Source organism: Arachis ipaensis, chromosome B1 (assembly GCF_059453495.1).
Source record: "Arachis ipaensis isolate K30076 ecotype BB chromosome B1, ASM5945349v1, whole genome shotgun sequence".
NCBI classification, from domain to species: domain Eukaryota; kingdom Viridiplantae; phylum Streptophyta; class Magnoliopsida; order Fabales; family Fabaceae; genus Arachis; species Arachis ipaensis.
The window spans coordinates 17400319-17410549 of NC_142436.1; the positions used below are offsets into that span (position 1 = coordinate 17400319).

The 10231-nt window shown below is 30.4% G+C and overlaps 1 protein-coding gene across 2 annotated transcripts; it reads left to right on the forward strand.

The window, feature by feature from the left end:
• The first annotated feature begins 4133 nt into the window (after positions 1–4133).
• Positions 4134–9375, forward strand: LOC107626480 (Phosphoglycerate mutase family protein). 2 transcript variants are annotated; one of them, XM_016329371.3, is made up of 7 exons: positions 4134–4431; positions 4723–4801; positions 4986–5036; positions 5152–5262; positions 5743–5874; positions 8284–8359; positions 8838–9375. In XM_016329371.3, exons 1-7 carry the CDS (start codon positions 4205–4207, stop codon positions 9059–9061), a joined length of 900 nt encoding a protein of 299 aa, XP_016184857.1. In that variant the 5' UTR covers positions 4134–4204; the 3' UTR covers positions 9062–9375. The 2 variants fall into 2 exon arrangements, with proteins under 2 accessions (XP_016184857.1, XP_016184865.1); XM_016329379.3 differs by having other exon boundaries at positions 4148–4431; positions 8890–9375.
• The last annotated feature ends 856 nt before the right edge of the window (positions 9376–10231 follow it).

Sequence of the window (10231 nt, forward strand, 5' to 3'; positions counted from 1 at the left end):
TTAAATATCATACTAGAGTATAGAATTTGGCTAAAACGAATTATGTAACCATTAAAAAGAAAATATTATCCATTGTCTTATGTGTTTGACGATTTTAAGAAGATCTGTTTAACAAGTCCTTTTTAATCAAAACTGATTGTAAATTTGTCCCTAGTATGCTAAAAAATAATGTTAAAAACCTAATTTTCAGACAAATACTTGCCAGGTGACAGACCATATTATCATGTTTTGATTTTATTATTGAACATATTAAATGAGCAAGCACTAAATAAGCAGTGAAGATTATGATCAACCACTTGATCAACCAATAATTTTTCAACTAAATAATTAGCCATCAAACCTTTGACGATGTCACAGGTTGTTAAAAGTGAAAAATCATCTGCATCAACTAAAAGTTTATATGAAATACCTACAACTAACAGATATGCCTTATTACAACCATATGATATTTTTAAAACCAAACCACTATCCGAAGAGCATCCTTATCATGAAAAATCTATACCTATGAAAATAATGACCTTAGAAAAAGAATGGTTCAAAATAGACCGAAGAACCTTTTATAAAATAGTATTTTTAAATACCTTCCATTGCCCACCAGTGAGTATCCAAAAAATTCGAACTTTCTATGAGTTTATTCTAATTGATATAGGATCAATTGAACTAACACACAATAAAGACCCAACTACAAAGACATAACATACTTTAAAATCAAAGTCATTAAAGTAATAACTCTGTCAGAATGGAAAAAATCTTCTTTTCACTACAAAAGTTTTACCAAAAAATTTGAGCCTCAAAATTATTCCTATTATGATTATATAGATGCATGGTGATTTATCCTGTACCTATCTCCAAACTCACATTCATGGTTCATATGGTTCCGCAAGAAAATTTCTCTATAGTTTTCTAAGTGGTTAAAGGTATAGTTCTAAAAATTTGGACTGATAGAAGCCATTTTTCGAAGGAGGCTAGCTTGGCCTACAAATATTTTAAAAACAAGACCTCATTTTTAGACGGCTACAAACTGATTTTCTTTATACCCACTATAAAAATATGCTGGATAATAACATGGGAATATGACTCAACAGGATATAAAGACATTTCTAGTGTGCAATATTTAATTCGAAATGTAAAAATAAAATGGTGGAATAAATTTGATCTCAACCTAATTAGTAAAAGGGCCATTGATAACTGGATGATCATGTCTCAAAAAAGATCAGACCCCAAGCCATAATTCAGAGTTTGATAAATTATCATACGAAAAAGAAAGACTTATTTTTTAGCACACAAAAAACAGATAATGACTGCTGTTGCAGCGACTACCTCGAAAGAAGAAATTCAAAATTCTTTAAAAATAATAAAATCAGTCCCATAAGAAGAAGATAAAGAAGTTCAGTCTTATCCAAAACTGTACATATTAGATACTCAAAACCCATTTGAGAGCTTAAAAAAAAGAGAGAGTATTAAAAAAATAACCCACACGTTCAACCATAAAGAGAAAAGGTGTCAAAGAAGTTTCAAAATCAAGGAGACATCACATTCAGAAGACAACATTTTCTACTAACGGAATACCAGCAAAATTATAAGACTAATTACCAGATTTTTAAAACTAAAACAGAATTAAAAATAGAAGCTACCAAAATTAGAACAGAGTTCCTAAATCAACCCACAGAAAATTACAGTCTCTAAATCAATTCATGGAAGAGCAACTAAATTTGTAAAAATCAGAGATAAAATTGTAAAATAGCTATTGTAATAAAGAGGATAGTCCCCTTATAAATAGGAAAGGGAGAGAGAGAGTATAAAGCCATTCACTTTTACACACACAATCTCTCATACTTTATAATATCTAAAACTTTTATCGCAGTCTTTATATTTTCAGCAAGTATCTTTTGTATTTTTTCAAACTTCTATATTACAATATAAGTCTGTATTTTGTTCATATTGGGAATATTATTAAATAATAATTATCATCATTAGTTCAATAGATATTATTCTGTTCTTAATATTGCTCTTGCTTAATTTAATTATCTTATTAATTTAAATTTTTACTTTATTAATAAGTTGCATATATATATATATATATATATATATATATTATAATGAAATACACATATTAAAGAATATTAATAAAGATATCTTATTCTCTCTGTTATTAGTTTTGATGGTGTTTCTAAGATACATTGAATCTACATAAATTTTGACATTTAATATCCATGATAAGTAATTATTTTCAGATATATTAAAATCATTAAATTTAAAATAAAAAAATTTTGACATAATGTAAATTTATTACCAATGTTTTCTCTTCCTTAAATTTAATCAAAACCTCATATTAATAACGTGTTGTAAAATAAATAAATAAAAAAAATAAATATAAAAATAAAATATTTTTATTAATACTCTTTAATATGTGTATTTTATTATAATTAAAATTTTATAATAATAATAATAATAATAATAATAATAATAATAATAATAATAATAATATACTCAGTGTAACACATATGTATATTTTTAAATAAATTATAATATATGTATTATATTGAATATATTATTATTAAGAGTGTAACATAAAATTTCAATTATATATATATATTAATAAAAATATTTTATTTTTATTTTTTTTTGTTTTATTTTCTTTATTTATTTATTTTACCACAAGAATTAAAGAGACGGGGCAGAAAAATAAGAAATGGAAGAAAATAGATTTAAAAAAAAAGCAATCAGAGAAAAAGTATCATTGTTGACTTAGGGTTAAAAGTGAATTAAGTCAGTTCAAACTCGATTCATTAATAGTTTAATAAGTCGAACTCGTGAGTTGGTGAACCGAGTTTGAGTTTAAATTTGAGCTCATAAATTAAATGAGTAGAGGTTGAGTTTGGATAAACTCAACTTATTAGCTCATAAGTTGACTTGATTATATATAATATTAAAAGTATAGATTAAATGCATATAAAATATGCGTATTAATAATTTAATATATATATATATATAATATACAATTTTATATATATTAATATTATTAATTATTTAAAATATAGTCATTTTTTATATATAATTTTAATGTAGGATATAAATAAAAAATTTATAATTAATAAATAAATCATAAATTCAATTATTAATAAAATTTGAGTTAAATTGTGAGTCAAATTCAATTTTTATGAATTGAGCTTGAATTTAGTCTAACTCAATTCACGTCGACTCACGGTCACTACCAGTGGACTATTATCCTTTAAGATTTCTATTCTCTTATTCCTCATAAAAAAACGTGAGCGAGAGTTACAAATTTACAATATGGTAAAGTCGAGTAATGAGGTGATGCGGTATTTATTATTATTCATGAAGCAAATAATGATATTAAGTTTTTTAAAAAATATTAAATAACTAATATTTTTATTTTAAGAGAAACTCTACATGGTCATCGGTCTTTAATAATTTTGACTAGTACTTGACAATCATAAATATTAATTTATTATTTATATGTATAAAATTTAAAAAATATAAATATAAATTATATTAATTTATATATACAAATTTTAATAAATATAAATATAAATTATATATTTTTTATATACAAATACTTATAAATATAGATACAAATTATTGTTATCAAGTGGAGATTCAAAATTATGTGAGCAAATTTTATAAAATATTAGGGGTGGAACTAGATGAAATATTAAAGAGGTAAAAAATATTTACATAATAAAATAAGACTAAAATAAAATTTTAAAGAAGAGTTAAACTAAAATTTACATGTAAAAAATTAAAATTATGGGCATCGTCCTTCCTTGCCACTATGTGGCTCTGTCCTTGCAAAATATAGATATAAATTGTATTAATTTATATGTATAAACTTTAATAAATATGCATATAAATTATATTAATTGTTATGTGCAAGTAATAACAAAAAACAATCAACTTGAATTGGTTGAATAGTCAACTTATTCGTACATATAATTATCCATTGGTAGCAATAAACCCTTAAATAAAATTTTAATTTACGATAAATTAATCCTTAACCTATTAAATTAAAAAATACGGTAAATAACACAAAAAATAATAACCAAAAACAAAAAATTTTAATAATCCTCTAGCGACTCTTATTTAAATTGAGTTAACACTTACTTTTAGTTGTCCATAGCATTCTTGAGTAGACTTGCTCATAACCTGTTACCGCATGTGGAAAGGGCGAAGGCACTAGGAAATGAACACTTGGTTGTGTGTGAATGACAGCATCAGCGTAAGCATACCGAAACATAAATATTCTCGCTCCCATTCCTATTCTTCTCCGCCAATCCCACTCCCTTCTTTTCTGCGCCTCAAATCCGTTTCTTCTCTTCCCAAACCGCATGCCTTAAACGTCTCTTTGACTCGCCACTCAACTCACTCACTCCAAATGGCCGATTCTTCCATCTCCGATACCAACTCCAGGTTCCTTCTTTTTCGTTTTCTTACCTTTCCTCCCAAAATATCTTCATGCCATTATTGATCATAGGCATTTTTCATATCTTTGCATCTGAAACATTTAGCACTGGAAGTGAAAATCACTCATTCATGCGGATGTTTTCCCGATTGAGTGAAAAAGTTCTCGTGACTATGATTGCGAAATTGCGAGATTTCTTATTTGATTTTCGAGTTCTTTTCTTTCTTTTCTTTTTTCTTTTCTAAACTGCTGTTCCTTAATCATTGTGAAACTGATTGGTGAATTGATGGTGGTTATAGCCATCCTCATCCAGAGTATGCAGAGATTGTTGTGGTGCGTCATGGTGAAACAGCATGGAATGCTGATGGAAGAATTCAGGTATTATTATTATTACCCTCTCTTCAGTTTTCAGCTTCAGCATACTCAATATTTTTTGTTCTTTTCATGCATAGTTATGACAAAAGTACTGTTACTTCTTGTCATTCTACGATATACATTATTTGACCTATGTGTTTGCATTTTCGAATATTTTTTAAATTCTATTGTTAATATACGTGAACAGGGACATCTAGATGTTGAATTAAACGAAGCTGGAAGACAGCAAGCAGCTGCAGTAAGTTTTGTTCTTTGCATTATCTCATTTTCATAAACAAACAGACTCAAGCTGCATATCATATTTTTTTAATTAATGACTTTTGACTGTAATTTCTGTAAATTTCATATTGGAGGTGGCTGATAGACTATCCAGGGAGCCTAAGATCTCTTTTATATATTCTTCCGACTTGCAACGAGCTTATGAAACAGCACAGATTATTGCATCCAGATGTGGAGGGCTAGAGGTTTGATCTCAAAGTCAACATTATTCTTGTAGCATTTTGGAATGATTCAATTGTCCAAAGATAGTAACCTTATCATGATTTTCACCTTAACATGTTCTATGCTTGAAGTCATTGGACCTCTTTGTCTGAAAAGTCTTGCAATTTATTTATTTATATTCTTCATTGCCACTGTCCTTTGGCTACACATTGATTATGCATGCTGATGAATTATTCTTATGATTTCGTAGTAATTATGATATACAGTGACAAGTTAATCTTTTCCTTCACATGGTGACAATAATGCCTTAACTCTTAAACCATAAGCATATTATATTACCCCTTTACTGTCATCATTGCTATCTTCATGATTGACATAAATTAGCAGAATCATTTCACAATTTGTTGGTTTATTTTGATTCCACTCTGATGATTTATTACATGTGATTGATCTAGCACCTATTCTTTGATTTCTGCCAGTCTAATGTTTGATTGAAATTCCAGGTTATCAAAGATTCTGACCTACGGGAAAGACACCTAGGGGATCTTCAAGGCCTTATTTATCGTGAAGCAGCAAAGACTCATCCCATAGCCCACAAAGCTTTTTCATCTAGGAATGAAGATCAAGAAATCCCAGTAAGTATACTTGAAAACAAGGAACAATAATAAAAGAGTGAGTATGGTCGAATTGCTTGAGTGGGTTTCAATTTAGCATACTGGTATTTCTGTTCATGAGAGATTAATTATAACTTCCATTTACAACAAGAATAGTGCAACATAAACCATTCCCCCATGACATTATTGTTTTGAGCCACTCTACTCTGTTAAATTTCTTACTATCATGTGTTCAAATATGGGTCTCCAGCTAAAGCATATAAATCATATGTATCAAACTAGTTATATATGTATTGGACTGGTTTAAGTATATGTAAGCAGATTATATATAATGAGAGGAGTAGTCATGACTTCTCAATCTGATATCTTCTTTTTCACAAAATGAGTATCAGTTTGTAGATGTTTGGTCCTCTCATGAAACACTGGATATAGTAATATGAAGGGTTCTTCAATTATCACATGTGTGCTCTATCTTGGTAGGTTCACACACTTTGAGTTCATTCATTAACTGTTTCAGCCATTTTGGCTCACATATTGAATTTGCCAAATGCCATAGCCATCATACATTGCTTATGCACTCAATCTTGCCTCATATTCATACTTCTGCCATTGATAGAAACCACAAATGGACACCAATAAAAGAAACTGTATGTATTATCACACCTTGAACATGAACATGTGTGGATCATTAACATAAAAAGTTTCAAACACGCCAATATCTGCTGTAAAGCTCCACCAAAACTCCTATAAATGCTATGTACTTGATGAGCACACACTCCCTCGTCAGCTAGTTATAGTCATCCTAAATTTCTTTAGCTTCAATGAAATTATCAGCTTCAATGAAATTTACCCGAACCCAAACAACATCTGCATACTTATTTACTTGCTGCAGCTTTGCCTTAATGTCTTTCTTCCAATCTTAAAGTTCAAACTACCTTTAGTACCTTGTAAAAGCTTTTCTCATTTTGCAAACAGCACTAGTTATAAATTTCATTCATTTGGAATTGAAATTCAGCATTCTTTGATCAGCTTTGCAAATTTCAGTTAAAGCCTCTCTTGCAGCTAAACTGCTTTAACAGGGATATTTTCTTTCCTTTTTGTCATCTCTAGCATGGGAATGCTTACCTAAGAAGTTTTTAGATAATTGGTGCAAGAATAAATCCCCCAAAACTCAGCCCTCCTGGAAAGCCAGATCTAGATCATGGCCTGCAATAAGTTGTAGATAACAAACTAACCACTCAACCAAAACTAGAATATTTGGTAAAAGAGGCAGTTATTTAGTTACATCAGAAAAATTTAAATGGTTGTGTTCAACATAGTATGCTGTATGCAACTTAGTGCAGCCAATGAGGTGCAGCTTTCGCTGCTAATAATGTCAAGCTGACCCTCAGTCAATTTGCACAGGCCACAACAATGACCAATACTGAGAGCAAGTTGTTTTTATGCAACTCCCAGCTAATCAAGCAATGTCTAGTAGAACAAGGTTGGTCATAATTATAAGATAAGCTTTTAGCACTCCTCCACCTTATTGTTTATAAAGAGCGCAAAAAATTTCCTTTACAAGCTAAACAAAAGGCCTCCGTGTTTCTGTTAAAATCCTTTCTCTGTTTCCACCAAGTCCTTTCCTTGATAGCTCAGGTTGCTTCTGAAAGCCGAGGACATAACCCAAAGAGTGCTGGGAAACTAAATTGGAGTACAAGCCAATGCCTAGTGAAATTTTAGTTACACTCCCATAACTGTATTGAGTGTGGCCTGTGAGTGCATAAAAGTCATCCCATTCATGGAAAAATTAATAAAAGTGGGATGTTCAAATCATCATATACAAAACAAATGCAGCTGAAATAGAAATATAACAGTGGGATCATAAGAGATTTTGATACCTCCTCTAGCATCACTAGAAAACCTTCCAGCTGTAGGTTCAGTCCATTTTATACCACTCCTTGGTGTTGAAAGAGATTTTAAAATTGTCATTGTTCCATATAATACACACAAATTCAAATTGCAGTTGATGGCTTGATGGAATGGAAGCCTGTGATTTTCAAGGGCCAACTTTCTGTAGAAGTACACCATTGTGGGCTGTCTTATCCCCTTTCACAATATTGTCAACATGAAACGGAAGTGAACTGTTGCATAACTTGCTTTTCTAGCATAGCCCACAAACATGTTTTCCCAGTTGGCTGGAATTACTCAAGATTCCTGATAAACAATGATGAACTCGGTACAACCAATCAATACATTCCTTGGTACTAACATTTGGTGCTAGTTGTTTGTCCCTTCCTTGATCTTGCATGATAGTGGAATCAATAACGGTATTAGAGCAAAATTAAGTGAATGATCTATTTTAAATTTGTTTATCCTAATGGGCAATTGGACATAATTTGTTTAGAATGTTTTGCATATACATAGCATTGATGCATATACCATTTACAGGGTGGTGGAGAAAGTATTGCCCAGCTTTTCCAGCGCTGCACATCTGCATTGCAAAGAATTGGAAGAAAGCATAAAGGTAGCCCACCAATGACAATCCTTGCATCGTGAAATATCATGGAAATTATGATTTACTGCTAAGCATGTGGTTGGTTATAGTTTAGGTGCTGATTTGTAAGATGCATGTGTGATTAGATATTAGGGAGTTTGTCATTTTCTTTCTCAAGTTTAAATTTCTCATTTCTCACTTAGTTTTTCCTTCAATTGCATTTTGGCACTTGCCATATTTGTTAACACATTTTAAAAAAAAAAAAAGAAAATCATAAATGACTGGGTCCATTTTGGTAAGTTGATTGAATAATTTCAATAGTTATATGAAACACACTCCAGAACATGCAGATTACTCAAAATTGGAGGGGCACCATAAATCTTCCCTGGACAATATTGGCACTACATTTTTCTTTCTATATTATGTTAACATATATTGTATTGTATCCCTCCCTTAAGTCTCTACTTAGCAGCTAAATGATGATCATGATATCCTTACTAATTTGCAGGGGAGAGAGTAGTAGTTGTTACTCACGGAGGATTCATTCGATCACTTTACAGGTGGGCGTGCCCAAAGGGGGGGCCTGCTGGGAAGATACATAACACATCAGTGAATGTTTTTCACATGTACGGTGAGGACAAATGGACCTTAAAATTGTGGGGTGATGTTAGCCATCTTAGCCAAGATGAGTTTCTGGCATCAGGGTTTGGGGGTGACAGAACTTCAGGTTAGGCTGTAATACCAATCCTTGCTTGACCTTACCACTGATTATGGTTGCTTCTCTTCCAAATGTAATAATAAAGTGTTAGTTTTGAGCAAGAAGAGAAGGAAGGAATTTTAGGCTTGTTAATTTACACTTTTATAGCTTAGTAGCAACTAGAGATCACTCGGGTAGTTCATCAATCTCCATTGAGTTATTATTATTGTTATTATTGTAAGCTTAATTTTTACATTGTGTAATTCCTTCATAAATTTGATTGATTGTGCACTTCCCAACTCCGTCGTATTATTTTGGAATGAGACACTTTTGAGTTCTAAATAGTAAACAGCGGATTGTTTCGGTTTTACACTTAGAAGCATGATTATTACCGTGCAAAAATTGATTCGCAAATGATCATCATGATAATTCTTGATAAGCGATAATGTGGCTGATAAAACTCAGAAATTCAATTACTAATCTAAGTAAATAATGGTCAAATGTCAAGAACTATGATAAGAAAATCAAAATATAGCATTTAAATTAAGGGTAAACTATAAATGCAACAGAAAGATTTGTGCACTATCAAAAGATAGATGAGATCTGGTCACCAAAAAAAAAAGATAGACGAGATCTTTGTATTTTTAACATTCGTTGGTTTTGCGCTAAATGGATATATTTTATAAAAAATTTATTTCTACGTGTATGTCTGTAATCTAAATATTTCTATAAAATTTTGGATCGAATACACATATTATTTTATAGAGGAAATGGTTTTTATTTTTGTCAAAATAATATTATTTTTTGAAATTCTGTCATTTTTATTTTCTTGGATTTATTATTATCTATGATGCACGGACACGGGACACGACATGACACGGGACACGTCGACATACGAATTTTAAAATATAAATTAAAATTTTTAATTATTCTTAATGTCTTATTTTAATTATATCAAGTATTTAAAATATTTTTTGTTTTAATAAATAATAATATATTATATCTAAATTTATTTTAAGAATATATGTTAAGAATAAGACTGAACACGCGGACACGTGATTGTATTTAGGTGTGTCCAGGAGTGTCCGAAAAAGAATTTTTTATTTTTTATTAAGACACAGTTGGACACAGCAGACACGCGTGTCGGACGAGTGTCAGTGAGTGTCGTGTCCGAAATGTGTCCGACATGCGGACACGATAACTCA

Excerpts from the sequence above, each read along its gene's own strand:
- LOC107626480 (XM_016329371.3), top strand. The coding sequence starts at position 4,205 with ATGAACACTTGGTTGTGTGTGAATGACAGCATCAGCGTAAGCATACCG. Across the intron at positions 4,802-4,985 it reads ATGCTGATGGAAGAATTCAG|GGACATCTAGATGTTGAATT; the intron begins GTATTATTATTA and ends ATACGTGAACAG. Across the intron at positions 5,875-8,283 it reads ATGAAGATCAAGAAATCCCA|GGTGGTGGAGAAAGTATTGC; the intron begins GTAAGTATACTT and ends TACCATTTACAG.